The sequence below is a fragment of the Microtus pennsylvanicus genome, chromosome 13 (assembly GCF_037038515.1).
Source record: "Microtus pennsylvanicus isolate mMicPen1 chromosome 13, mMicPen1.hap1, whole genome shotgun sequence".
Classification (NCBI taxonomy): domain Eukaryota; kingdom Metazoa; phylum Chordata; class Mammalia; order Rodentia; family Cricetidae; genus Microtus; species Microtus pennsylvanicus.
Window position 1 is genome coordinate 69,575,452 of NC_134591.1, and position 13,884 is coordinate 69,589,335.

The window sequence follows — 13,884 nt, forward strand, 5'->3', positions numbered from 1 at the left end:
ATGGCTCAGTGGTCAGAAACCAGACAGTTCCATGTGGGTTTCCAAGGCCTATGCAGCCATCAGCAGGCACCTCTGTCAGCATGGATCAACAGCAGAGGCGAGGGCAGAACCGAAGGTGTTCGGTAAATCCAGGGTACAAAGCAAAGCCCTGTCTTAGCGGCTTCCGATTCTCAATGTAGGTGTTAGAGAGTGGGTGGGGTACAGCACAGTCTTCCTGTAGGAAATGCATCCCCAGATACCCAGTCTGTCTCAGCAACCAACTGTTAGGTTCCTGGGAAGACACCCCCTTGTCAGACCGCTTCCTCTCCGCGTTGGAAAACGGCATCTCTCCTGGGCACTGACTCTACTGGATACTTGGGGTGGAGGAGATGCATCACCCAGCCCCGCAGCCGGCTGGAGAGCAGCTTGCTGCTGATGTGCAGTTACTCCCACTCACATTCGTCAGCTGGCAAGCACACCGCCAGATTCAGGGACTTTCGAGAAAAGTGGAGATTGTGATAGCAAGCTCCCACCTGTGTGGTTTAGTGATCATTCTTGACTCATCAGGAAATAACCATGGTTTGCAAGGTGAGCACTAACACATTTGGCAATCATGACTCCCGCCCCAGCCTGTCTTTTATTTGACATCCCTCTCCTTGCTTAATATGGGTAAGACCAGGCTTCCTGCACAGGTGAGTCACCCATCCAGTTGAAATGCTGCTTCTGGTAACTCCGGAGCATGTGCCTTTAGGAATGCAGGGTTAGACACGTGACAGATGAGGTAGTGACAACTGCTTCATGTTACAGTTCTCAGTGGGACTTGGTCAGCTTGCCCAGAGATGGCTAACACCTCCAAAGATTGCCACCTTTGATGGAAACCCTTGAGCATGTAGGGTTTTGTTTGAATTTTATGTGTATGGGTGTTTTGTGTTCCTGTGTGTCTGTGTACCACATGCATGCCTGATGCCCAAGGCAGTCAGAGAACAGTCTTGGATCCCTCTGGAGCTAGACTTCTAGGTGGCTGTGAAACACCCTGTGGATGCTAGGAATTGAACTTGGGACCTCTTAACCAATTCACCTCTCTCCAGCCTATAGGATTTTATTATTATTACAACATTTTGTTCATTATTTGTGCATGCCCATGTAAGGTTGTGGGCGTTTGAAAGGCAGAGGACAACTTGTTAGGAGTTGTCTTCTTCCACGATGTGGGTCCTGGGAGTTGAACTCAGGTCATCAACCTTGGCAGCAGGTGCCTTAACCCACTCAGCCATCTTGCCTGGCTTTTCTTTTGTCAGTGCTAGGAACTGAACTCAGCCTTGTGCACGCCTGAGAAATACTCTACCACTGATCTCCAGCCATTTTTTCCTTTCAAAAAAAAAGTTGTATTTATTTGGGGGCTGGTGAGATAGCTCAGCCACTAAGGTTATTAGTTGCTCCTGCAGAGGACCTGGGTTATGTTCTTAGCACTGACATGGTGGCTCACAACTATCTGTAAGTCTAGATCCAGAGGTGTGGGCCCCTCTTCTGTTCTCTGAGGGACCCAGGCATGCATGTGACTAAACATGCATCCCTACATACATGCAGACAAAATACTCATAAATTTGGGTGGAGAGCCGGGCGATAGTGGCGCATGCCTTTAATCCCAGCACTCGGGAGGCAGAGGCAGGCAGATCTCAGTGAGTTTGAGACCAGCCTGGTCTACAGAGTGAGTTCCAGGACAGGCTCCAAAGCCACAGAGAAACCCTGTCTCGAAAAACAAAAAAATAAAATAAAATAAATAAATAAATTTGCGTGGAGAAATGGCTAAGTGGTTGCTCTTCCAAAGGACCTGGGTTCAAGTCCTAGTACCCAAAAGCCAACTCAAAACTGTAATTCCAGTTTCAGAGAGTCTAATTCCCTCTTCCGGTTTGCGAGGGTACCAGGCATATATGTGGTGGACAGACATACAACCCGGCAAAACACCCATACAGATAAAAATAAATAAAATGAAAGAAGAAAGGAATGAACTACCATAGCTCACAATTAAAAATAAATCAAAATTAAATAAGTTTAAATGGAGTAAGTTACTTCAAATATTTCTTTTCTTTTTCTTAGCCCTTTCATCTTTATGTCTACTGAGTTGCCAAATGGTAAACTGAGTTTGCCACGTTGCTCCTCCTTGGCCCTTGCCTGGAGACTGTCAGCTAGGTAGGTCCCTTAGCGCTCTGCACAGGTATCACTGGTATTTACTGATCCTTCACTCACCAGGCCAAGTTCAATCCTGGTGCCTTGGCCAGCGCCTTCCAATCCTTACCTGGCTGTGAGTCAGGGGTGGCAACAACCTTGGAGAGGCCCTGGAGGATTAACGCGATTAAAATGTTTATCCAAGTCCCACTTCAGAGCCAGGAAGCGCCCCATTGTGGGTTAGGTCTCTAAGGATCATGCCTCACTGTTGCCTCTGAAAAGGTGCCAGGAGCCCTGTAGAGACAGGATGCCTAGTTCCCGACCTGCCCCTGGGAACTCCTCTGAAGCAGCAAATTCAGGTTCACCTTCTCGCTGGCGGTGTCATCTGCCCGGGTGTCCCATGAGATGGGGACAGCAGTTACTCCCCCTGGTCCAGAACCCCGGTGTCCTGGATTTCTGTGGTGTGGGGCATCGGCAGTTTCTGATATGTTCTCTCCGCGGACTTCGGGTTTAATACACACCAAGTGCCTGCCTGGCTCGGATTTGTCATTTATTTGGGCCACCTACAGCGCTCCTTGCTTGATGGGATCAGAAGGGCCCTCCCTCTGTGAGCGCTGGCTAAATTCACCCACCATTTCCCCATTTAAGTGGATTTCCACTCAGCCTTAAGGACAGGGTCAGCGCTCTGTGCTGGACCCCAGCCGAGCAGCCCAGAGAATCCCTCCATGGGAAGGTAATCCGTGTCACCAAGTCCCCTGCCGTTTGCGTGTGAAGGTGTGGTCATGGAGCAACCGAGCGGAGCTGGGCCCTGGAGTGGGAGGTGGGAGTACCATGCGAGTCGCGAGGCCCTGAGCTCCACGGGTCAGGATGGCTTCTCGGAGGAGGAGCGACGACAAGGAGGACCCAGCCCCGGGCCGCGGCGTGGGCGGAGCCAGGGACCCTCACAGCCTCTGATTGGGCGACGCAGCCGAGCGGAGCTGTTCCGCTGGCTCCGATTGGCTGGTGAGGCCGGCGCTGCGGCCAGGTGACGCCGAGGATCGGTCCCTGGGCCACGTGGGGGGCGCGGAGGCGGGGGCGGGACGGGCTCGGCGCTGGGGAGGCGCGCAGGCAGCGAGGACCCGAGCTGTGAGACCTGCCAAGAAACGCGACAGCGGTGGTGAGTGCGCGCGAGGACCCTCCGGGCGCGGGTCGGGTCGGAGGGGGTCTCCCAGAAACGAGCCACACCACCACCTCCCGCCACGAGCTGTTGTCATCATCCCAGCCCTCGTCTCCATCCCTTCCTTCCTGGCGCCGGGGCACCTGAGTTCCCCAAAAACCTGATGTGAGGACGGTGACGTTTGCGAGGTCGCTGTCAACGCTCGCACGCGCTCCGCACCTCCGCGCGCGACCGTGTCAGTGTTTTCCGCATCCAGCCAGCGTGCTCTGCGCGTTCAGATAGATTATCAGGAGGAACAGAGGCTGATGAACAGCTCCCAGGACGTGGGTGCCTTCGCGGTCCCCTCCACAGCTGAGGTCCTGGAGGCTGGCAGGACAAGGTCACACCAACTAACCCTGCTGAACCCCAGTCCTGTCCCTGGTTGCGCGGGTCCAAAACTCGTGGGGGGCGGGGAGCGAGGGCGCAGGGGATCAGGGGTGTGATGGGCTTGGGAGAAGGAGTTCTGCCTTTCTAAACAGTTCTGTCCCCAGCTCCTGAGTTGTTACGGACTATGGGACTCTACTAGTGGCTGCTGTACCTGCGGCACCTATTCCTGCGCAGACCCAGATTCAGTGTGTGCCAAGGATGGACGCCTGCTTAGGGGACCCATAGACTCTAGGCAGAAGGGCACTGCCATGCCTAGGCAGAGAGTCTGGGGTTTGCCAGCTCCCTATCCTGTGCTCTGTGTCTTTGGTCAAGTAGCTGGGATCTGCAGGCAGGGTTGTCTCCCCAGTAGCCTGGGGGGATGGGTAGTTCCGCTATAAGGTAGAGAGGGACCTGTGATTCTGCAGTCAGCCTAGCCAGTTCCCTGCTTCTAAGCAGAACCACCCAGAAAACAGAAGCTCAGCACCATCCCAAATGTGTCTTTCTGTAGGAAGGCCCTGGCCCAGAAGGTCCCTGTGAAAAACTTTGATTTGATTCAAAGAGATGAGCTGGGTGTGCGGTTGTTACCTCATCACACACACACACACACACACACACACACACACACACACACACACGACAACAAGCGGGTCTCTGTGTGAAAGTATGAGGTGCTCTAACCCTTGGTTCTTTACCCCTCCTTTCCCTGGTGCTTGCTGGGCCCTGTGGCCCAGGCAGGGCATGAAGGGCTCTTGACAGCTCTTTGTCTCTTTTGTGGTTGCTTTCCTTCTCACCCTGTTCCTCCTCCCCCCAACCCCCTTCCCTTGTGGATCTCATTGCTTGCTGTGTGTCTTGTGGTCTTCGCCTCCTCGCTCACCTCTGCCTACAAGGGTGATGGGAAAGTGAAGAAGCTCTTCACTGCCTCTCGGGTAACCCGGTCCCCCTGCTGGGAAGGGGCGGGCAACCCGTGGCAGGTGGAGTGTGGTTTGCTTTCCGCAAACATCAGCTGTGCCGTTGGGACAGGCGACTGGAAAATGAGCAGGATTAGAAAGGGAGGGTCAGAACCCAGGTTGGCAGCAGCCTCTCGGAGGTCTGGGTGGGCTCTGAGGGAGGCTGCAGCCTTTGTTTCCCGCTCTTCCTGGCTGGCCTCTGGCTTGAAGGTCACTGTCAGTCAGAGATGGAGCGCCTCTCCAGGGTTCTAAGAGGGTCAATTTTAAGGCAGCCAAGTCCCTCCCTTTCCAAGCACACCTGATACTCTGGCACACCCAGGCCACACGACTAACCCCTGGTCTCTCCAGGGGAGTCAAAACCTCTAGCCAGCCTTCCTAGCCTACTCCCAGTGGTGGTGAGGGGCTCCAGTTCAAAAGTCTTGAAAGCGCTAGAGTTTGCTGTCTTCCCAGGCTCCCTTCCCAACCGCGGCTCAGCTCGGGACCATCTCCTGTGCCATGTCAGGTTGGCATCATGCCAGGTACCTCACTAATTCCACAAGGCTTGCAGGTGAGGAAGTGAGGGCACAGAGAGGTAGGGCAGGTGGCCCAAAGCCACGCAGACCTTGCACCCAGACTTCTCTGACTCAAGTCAGTAATTGCAAAAAGGTTGGTGTGAGTGTGAGAGAGGAGTGTCGGGGCGCGGCGGGGGGGGGGGGAGCTGAGTCTGTGGGATTCTGCCCTGCATAGCGGTCCGTTATTCATCTGTCCCACATGACTCCCCCCCCCCATGGATCTGGCCAAGGGTCCCAGAAAAAACACAACAGGGGCAAAGCAGGAGTGCTGTTTGTCAGTCTCCGGGCAACTGTCCGTCTTCTCCACATCCCACTAAGTACTGGTGCCCCATTTGCGTGGATCGTGGTTTTCCTGCCCTGCAAAGAAAGGGCTTTGGGACTCAGGAAGGGACTGGAGTCAGGCGGTACAAATGCGCCAGCAGCCTTTAAAACAGGTTCCTGGCATCACCAATGCCAGCCATGCAGCTCACCACCGCCGGGCCCTGCTGCTGCCCCAGGGCCTGCTATGGCTCCCCGTTGCTGCAGCCCTAGTCTCATTTTAAGGCTGCTCCTGAGTTGGATGCAGCCGGCTGTTTTGGCAGTTCGCTGCAGGGCCTCCCTTCTTCCTGCGGCTGCTGCTCCGCTCTTCAGTGGACTCTTCCCATACCGTTAGACTTTTCCTAGGACACCTTTCTCAAGATGGGGGTCTTGTATTGCCCACACTGGCCCTGAACTCCTGGGTTCAAATGATTCTGGCCCCCCTCCCTTGGCCTCCTGAGAAGCCAGAATTACTAGCAGACATCAGTTTCCTTCTGGCACTAAATAAGAACTGGTTCCGAATTTCTACCAGCTTCCACCATCACAGAGGGGCCAGCCAGCACTGCAGCCCCAGCTGTAGCTCAGTGGCCCATGCCATGAGCCATCCCACTTCTAATTAGTCCCTCCCCAACCCGCCTGCCAGTGCTGTTTTCAGCCACAGAGGAGCCTCCAACCCCATCTGTCGCGCTTCTCCATTTTGCCACCGTCTCACCTGTTCAGGGCTTTTTATTTTGTTTCCCGCCTTGCCCCTGCCCAAGAGCGCTGTTCTCAGAAGCAGACAGTTTGTCTTTTGTCTCTCTGTCCTGGGCCCAGGATACTGATGGGCACGTAGCAGGCCCTCCATGAGGATTTGTTGGTTGGCTGAATGAATGAATGAGTGTTGGAGCAAGCAAATGAATGAACACACCAGCCCTTGAGAGGGAGCCTTCAACCTTCCTGCCTGAAAACCAACCTCTGCCCTGCCCTTTGTAGCCTTCTCTCCGTGGAGCTCGAAGCTGGGCATGCTGGGGACCATGCAGAGGGCTGGGGCCGGGGCCCGCAGGGCCTCCGACTGTGGGCCTGTACCTTACCGGCCCAGGTGCATTGCCAAGCTTGCCCAGGTGGGTGGGTGTCCATCTTGTGTGCTCTAGAAGACAGGTGTGGGGTGGTTGCTCCTTGGGGTTGGGGAGGACCTGGGGCCCAAGGACCTAACTCCATCTCCTGTGGAGTGGATGATATGTGTACGTGAACATTGGTGTAAGTGAGAAGAAGAGGCCCATGTGACCTGACCAGGGTCTCCTGCTGAAAACATTAACAAAGACCACTGGCCTCCAAGGACAGTGCTTGGTCACTGCCCGCAGCTTATCTGCAGAGCGGAGTGCTGTGTGCGCTGGAGTTGTGGCCCTTACTCTGTGTCTTGCTTCTTCCTGTCACCGCCAGTATGTGGGATCCTTTCCTGTGGATGACTTGGATACGCAGGAGGGTGTGTACCTTGTGCAGCAGCAGCTGTGGGCACTGCAGGTGAGGGTCTTGGGGGGCACAACCCAGAGCTGCACACTGTGAGTATCAGCCTTGGATGGAGCCCTAAGGCCAGTCTCCCCTCACCCCCACATCGTCCAGATGGACACATGGGGGGACGAGGGAGCACGATGGGACCAAAGGTCTTCTGAGAAGTCCCAGGACTCTTCCTGCATGCCTGGGGACCCATGACCCACAGGTCATAGCATGACTGTCACCCAGGTCTCCGTCCCAGGGCACGGGTGTTGGAACTGGCTGAACAGCCTTGATGAGGGGCACTGTGGCGGGACTGCATTGGGCCAGAACTAGGAAGTGACATCCACCTTTGCCAACTCTCGTCCCCTCAGGACTGTTCCCGACGCCGCGCCATCATCCTGAAATTCAGCCTTCAGGGTCTCAAGGTCTACAGTGGGGAGGGTGAGGTAGGAGGAGTAGAGGGGGGCCCCAGCGGTGAGGGCCACACTGGTCTTCTTACAGTTTGCCTTATGCCCACCCAGGACAAGCTCAGAAGGCAATTGCTTGCCTAGCCCTCCAGAATCTTCTCTATAAGCCATCTCCTGTCCTAAATATCAGAGACAAACACTCCATGAGATTTTCCAAGTGCCTGGCCCAGCACTGGCTGGTGGCTGTGGACAGCCATGGGCTAGAAATGACAGGGAGCTCTTGCATGCTTGCCTGCCCCTCCCTGGCTTCCCACTGTACAACCAACATGGCTGCCCATTGACTGCCAGGCCAGATTATGCAACCCACAGCTGCAGGCTTCTTCTAGAAAGCCCAGTGCTGGGTGTGGCAATGCTCGGGAGTCCTACACCACGGGCCTGAGGCATTGCTACTGTCTGATGTGACAGCAAGAGACACTCCTCGCCCTCCTATGGCGGGGAGAGTGAGTGGCAGAGCTGGGAGTTGAACTCCAAGCGGCCTACCCCAGGTACCAGCGCAGAACCCCAGGGCCTGCTGCAACAGCCTCTATGTGGTTCCAGCCAGAGATTGCTGGGTCACTGTTCTGTCCCTTGGTTCCATAACTTGGGGTGACCATCCCGACCTATCTGTCTGCAACACGCCCAGAGCTATGGGCACTGAGGGCTGGGGCTTGGCAGACCTCTGGGAAAGAAGGATCTCTTCGCCCCAGGTGGTGGGTGGCCTATGCCAGACATGTGAGGCCCTCAGGCCACTGCCACACAGGTGAGTGCGACCTGTTGTCACCACGATGCCTCACAGGTGCTCCTGATGGCCCATGCCCTGAAGCGCATCCTCTATGCCACCTGGTGCCCAGCCGCCTGTCAGTTTGCTTTTGTTTCCCGGAACCCACGCAGCCCAGCCAGCAAGCTTTTCTGCCACCTCTTTGTGGGGAGCCAGTCTGGAGAGGTACCTGAGACCCAGGGGGTAGTGTGCCTTGAGGGGACTGTGCTGTCATCAGGTGGTAGCAGTGAATCCGTGCCTCACCACCCCGGCTTTTGGCTCTTCCCTCCTAGGACCCTGTGTAGTAACATTCCCTAGACTAGCCGGTACTTTTCTCTGCTGTAGGGTGCCCACCCTCCCTCATCCTGGCTAGTTCCCCTCACCCTTCAAAGCCCTGCCCACCGGAATGTAACATGATCCACACTCCAGCAAGGGGCTGTCCCTGATGACAAGACCCTTGAGTCCTTTAACTGCAGAGGCTTGCTCCAGGTTTTGAGCTGTCCCTAGGTGACCCTGTGTAGCACACGGGGTAGGTCATAGGCAGGTGTACTAGAGGGCGTGGTCACCTGTCATTTAGTGAGTTCCGGCATTTGGCCTCACCTCTGGACGTGGACCCTGGGTGGCAGGTGGCTGAAGCTGAGGGTTCCACCATCCTGGGTCTGAACTGTGTGAGTGAGTGAGGGGTTCCACGTTCAGGCCCCAGACAGTGCCCCATCTCATTAACTCCTCAGAGGATCGTGGGGAGGCGAGGATGAAGAAACAGGCACAGGGATGCCATGCTGTCCCCTAGGTCACCCAACAGCTCCTAATTGAGAGAGCCGGGGCCAAGGCTGCTAGCTGCTCCTTCTCGGGGTGTTGAGGGCTGGAGCACTGGGAGGATGTTGAGTGTGGTGTAGGCGTGCAAGCGGGCCCAGGGTTGTGCTCTCTGCTCCCAGCTTGAGGCCCGGCACAAAGTGACTTGGTAGTGAACAGACTAGAGAGAGCTGGTAGCTGTCGGAGGCTGCCTGGGGAGGGATTTTGAGTGCTAAGTAGGAGTTTTCCCGGAAAGTCCTGGGAGGGGTACCCGGAGCGAGGGGGGCATTTGCAGCTCTGAAGAGTGGGCTGGTGCATGAGGGGCTTCCGGGACACTGCTGCAGCTGAGCCCACCCCTTCTGTCCTAGGTCCAGATCTTGTACCTGCTGCTCTGCCGCTCCTTCCAGCTTGCTTACCTCCTGCAACACCCGGAGGAGAGGGCGCAGCCTGAGCCCTGCCCGGGGCCAATGGGGGACACATCCCCGAAGCCACTCTGCAGCCCTGGGGCACCCCCTGCCCTAGTGCGAGAGCCCTTTAGCCGGGGTCAGCTATCACAGAACGTCCACGCCCTGGTTTCCTTCCGTCGAGTTCCTGCAGAAGGGCTACTGGGCAGTAGTGGGGTATGCAGCACCCCAGTCAGGAAGTGGATGGGGGGAAGGATCAGGGGCTTGGGGGTTATGTTGGAGGGGTGGGATTCTTGCAGGGTTCGCCTGGGCTCTAACAGATGGGTTTGAATCTGCCTGCCCACGGGCCCCTCTTGGTGCCCTAGAAGGAGCTGCCAGAGCCCGAGGGCCGCGGTGGCAGCCGTCACACTCGCCTGGGGAACCCCTACTGCTCTCCCACACTGGTGCGCAAGAAGGCCATTCGCAGCAAGGTGATCCGCTCTGGGGCCTATCGAGGCTGCACCTACGAGACTCAGCTGCAGCTATCAGCACGGGAGGCCTGTGAGTTGGAGGAGGTGGCTGGCTGGCTAGTGGACTTGGCAGGGGGCAGGGATTCATGCATAATTTTTATTATGATGATTTATTTATTTATTATGTATACAATATTCTGTCTACATGTATGCCTGCAGGCCAGAATAGGGCACCAGACCTCATTACAGATGGTTGTGAGCCACCATGTGGTTGCTGGGAATTGAACTCAGGACCTTTGGAAGAGCAGGCAATGCTCTTAACCGCTGAGCCATCTCTCCAGTCCCATGCATAATTTTTTTGAGGCTGTGACCTCACCCCCTAGTACCCGCCCTCCTCCCCTGATTGCCTGTGCATCAGGCTTGAGGGAGACTAAACATTTGTATATGGACTTTAGCAGGTGAGCGTAGGGTTTCTGGTGGGGGACCAGCGATAGGGGGGTGTGTGGTAGAGAAGCAGGTCGGACATTGAGAGGGTCCGTGCTCCTTCTGATCTCTGTGGTCTCCGCAGTTCCTGCTGCCTGGGAGGCGTGGCCCCGCAGCCCTGGCGGTCCCTCGTGCCTGGTGGAGAATGAGGGTAGCCTGACTGAGAACATCTGGGCCTTTGCTGGCCTCTCCAGGTAAGGGAGCTCTGTCCCTTGGGTTTGTGAGGCCGGCCCCTGTCGTGTGTGCATGGGGCGCATAGGCAGAGTGTATGGGCCTTGACTGGGGGGTGTGGGATGCTCCCAGCTAGGTGACCTCAGGGCATGGTCTTTTTCTACCTGAACCTCAGTTTTCCAGAATGTAAAATGGGAGAGGAACAAGACACAGTGTCTGGCCTGTCCCTGCCAGCCTTTCCAAGGTTCCTCAGACCTCTCCTGACCAGGGCCTTGAAGTCAGCAAGTCAGGTCCCCAGAAGGCCTGAGTTCCTTCGAATTCTGTTCACGGGGTGGCTGGCTGATCTGGTCCAGAACATCTGAGAGCACACATCAGTCGTCTGTCACCACCGTCAAGCTCTTGGGGCTAGGGTCAGACTGGTGGCCTTAACCTTGACTCTGTCCCCCCAGGTCCTGTGCTCTTGCCCTGCTGCGGAGAGATGTGCATGGCGCCTTCCTGCTGTGGCCAGAACCGGGGACCAGTGATCAGTGGAGCCTGTCTGTACGGACCCAGTGTGGCGTGGTGCCTCACCAGGTCTTCCGGAACCACCTGGGCCGGTACTGCCTAGAGGTGAGACTGTGGGGTTCCCCTAAGGGGCTTCCAGCTCCACCCCCGTGCTGGCTCCACCCCTTGTCATGCTTACTCTGCCCTCTTCCAGCCTCTGAGCTCCTGAGCCCAGCTCACTTCATCCTGCCTGCCCACTGGGTGCTCTCTGGCCCCACCCCTTCTAGTCCACTCCTGTCCCCTTGGCCCTGCTGGTCCTACTTCTGTTCTTTTGGGGTTTTGTTGTTGTTTTGTTTTGTTAAGATGGGGTTTCTCTGTATAACTCTGCTTGTCCTGGAACTCACTCTGTAGACTAGGCTGGCCACAAATTCAGAGAGCCTCCTGCCCCTGCCTTCCTGTGCTGGGAGTAAAGGCGTGGGCCACCACACCAGCCCTTACTTTCATTCTTTCTGGCTGGGTGCTGACCACAGACATCAAGGAGAATCTCTGAGGTTCCTGACCACCGAGGTCCTCCCCTCTAGAGGTGTCATCCAGAGGTTACCTCCAGTAGAGCTGACCTAAATGCACACAGCTTCTGAGTCTCTGGTCTGATTCCAGGACTGGGCTGGGAAGGCTTTTTACACGGCGGCGTCTGTACTTCCATACCAACTGCTTCAGTCCTGCCCAGGCTGGAAAGAATAGGAAATGGTGACTGGTCCCATGGTCACTGCGCATTCCGCCTTTCCAAATGTATCCCTCCCCATGATGGGAGACCAGAGTGGGGGTGGGGTGCTGATCTATGGCATGAAGCATGGGGCAAGGAACAGCGCTAAAGACCCTTCCTCCCCAGCACCTGCCAGCAGAGTTCCCCAGCCTGGAGGCCCTGGTGGAGAGCCACGCCGGGATGGAGCGCAGCCTGTTCTGCCCACTCAGCATGGGCCGTCTGAACCCCACCTATGAAGAGCAGGACTGTGGTCCTGAGGGCAGGCTCCCACGGACTCTGCGACCCCTCAGCCACGCCAAGTCCGAGGCAGAACTGCAAGGCCTGGGCTAGGACGCAAGGCCTCAATCCCCTATGGGCCTGGCCTTGCCTTGGCCCCTGGGCTACAGCAGCCACTCTGCCCTTCTTGTACCCTGCTCGCTGGCCAGCAGCTTCAAACAGGTCCATCTGCCCCTTGATCAGTCTTCCATCACTTCACTGCCCATGGGAGGGGAGCCCTGAGGTTGGAGCTGGAGATAACAGGGCTTCTCGCAGGACCTGGGGCCAGCTGAGACGCCAGGATGAGCAAGCAGGTAGACCTAAGGGTTGGTAACTCTTGGTGAGTTTGGGCAGTAGCTATTGCCAGGTTCCCACTGTCCTCCTCGTGCCGAGGCTTTCCCAGCTGCCCTGGCTGGAGGAAGCTAAGCCTCTGCTGGACAGGGAAGCCCAGAGAACTCCCATAGGGAACCAGATGCTCAGGGAATTGGAGGTTTGTCATCCTCAGCTCACTTCCCGGGGTCAGTGCACGGAGTGGGGCCCGCAGTGAGCAAACCGCAGTCAGTGTGGTAACTGCTTTAGGAAGCTAGCAGATGCTGGCCATTGGGCGTGGCTGGCACTGGTCACCTCATTGGTAAGTCAGCCCTACTTGCAATGAAGAACTAGAATTAACCCAAACCCCACAGAGGGGGGTGTGGCCTGAGCAGTGGGAGAACCAGGGATACATTCTAGAGGAAGGCAGTGGCAAATCCAGGTGTCCCTACGTCAACTCAGCAGAATATATGAATCTACCCAAAAGAACAGACTTCTTAGCCAGGAGGTGGCCACATACCCCTTTAATCCCAGCACTCGGGAGGCAGAGTTTTGAGGTCAACCTGGTCTACAGATTGAGTTCCAGGACAGGCAGAGCTACACAGAGAAACTGTCTTAAGACACAATAAAAAGACTTCTTTTGGAAGCAGAGGTAGAGGCACGGATGGGAGAGGATGTTTGTGTTCAGTGCCTTGGGGGCCACAGGTTTGGGGTTTTGGATCCCAAGGAAAAGAAGGGGATAGCCTCTACAGAACAGAGAGCGGCCTAACCTGGGAGCAGGAGGCAGGCCAGGCCTGGTACTTCCGACTTCTAGCACCCACCCATTCATACACATCCTAGGATAAGCTAAGGCCATTGTCATCTCTTTCGAGTGACATGTCTCATGAGGGATGGAGAGAATGGTGTCTGTGGGAACCTTTCAGAGGGATAACACCCCACCCCGACTGGATGTGGGTGGTATTCCTTCTATGGCCATTTCCACTGGCATCCCCCACTCTGAGTAGGGGCCTGGTCCCCAGGAAGAGCAGAGGGATTAGCATATCCTGTGCCTAGGATTTCAACCCCAGAAAGTTCCACCTAAGGAAAGCTGGTGACTAACTGGCCCAGACTTTAGATCAGCGCTCACCCCCAGGAGGGTGGGTGCACAGCGTGAGTCACCACTGTAGGCCATACCAGGGGATATTCAACACATCCAAGGGACAGGCCTTCTCCATACCCCTTAACACTTCTTCCAGGGCTTTTACTGATCCCATGGTACAGACCACACAGTTTGGAGCCCATGTGTTCGAATTGTGTCTTAATTACAGACCATAGTTCTGTCTTTATTCAAACATCACCAAGCCCCCACTGTGTGGACTTCGAGAGAAATAAAACACATTTCTTCATGGTTTATTGCAGTTCCTTGAGTGGCTAGATCTTCATCGACCTTTTCTTGTTTTGCTTTTCTTTGCCAAACATATTGCAGATGGTATGGGATGGTGAGCCTAACTGAGGTCCTGGCCACCAGGGTCCAGGAAGAAACGGAAGGGAGTGGTAGGGCTTGGTGGAGAGATCTTCTAAGAAAAAGACCCAAGGGCCAGCGAGAAGGCTCACTGCTTTCT

At 55.9% G+C, this 13,884-nt stretch overlaps 1 protein-coding gene across 7 annotated transcripts; it reads left to right on the top strand.

The window, feature by feature from the left end:
* The first annotated feature begins 3,206 nt into the window (after positions 1-3,206).
* Positions 3,207-13,673, top strand: Sh2d5 (SH2 domain containing 5). Of its 7 annotated transcripts, none has more exons than XM_075945773.1 (10): positions 3,219-3,298; positions 6,471-6,598; positions 6,918-6,998; positions 7,343-7,417; positions 8,214-8,360; positions 9,335-9,586; positions 9,736-9,910; positions 10,388-10,496; positions 10,923-11,082; positions 11,846-13,673. In XM_075945773.1, the coding sequence occupies exons 2-10, from the start codon at positions 6,500-6,502 to the stop codon at positions 12,047-12,049; spliced, it is 1,302 nt and encodes a 433-aa protein (XP_075801888.1). In that variant the 5' UTR covers positions 3,219-3,298; positions 6,471-6,499; the 3' UTR covers positions 12,050-13,673. The 7 variants fall into 7 exon arrangements, with proteins under 7 accessions (XP_075801893.1, XP_075801894.1, XP_075801888.1 ...); XM_075945774.1 differs by having other exon boundaries at positions 9,739-9,910; XM_075945775.1 differs by having other exon boundaries at positions 3,277-3,677.
* Positions 13,674-13,884: the final 211 nt, after the last annotated feature.

Bases quoted from the DNA above. Each gene is read 5' to 3' on its own strand.
- Sh2d5 (XM_075945773.1), top strand. From the start codon at position 6,500: ATGCTGGGGACCATGCAGAGGGCTGGGGCCGGGGCCCGCAGGGCCTCC. The intron at 9,911-10,387 runs GTGAGTTGGAGG...TGGTCTCCGCAG, and splicing joins GCTATCAGCACGGGAGGCCT to TTCCTGCTGCCTGGGAGGCG. The intron at 11,083-11,845 runs GTGAGACTGTGG...CTTCCTCCCCAG, and splicing joins TGGGCCGGTACTGCCTAGAG to CACCTGCCAGCAGAGTTCCC.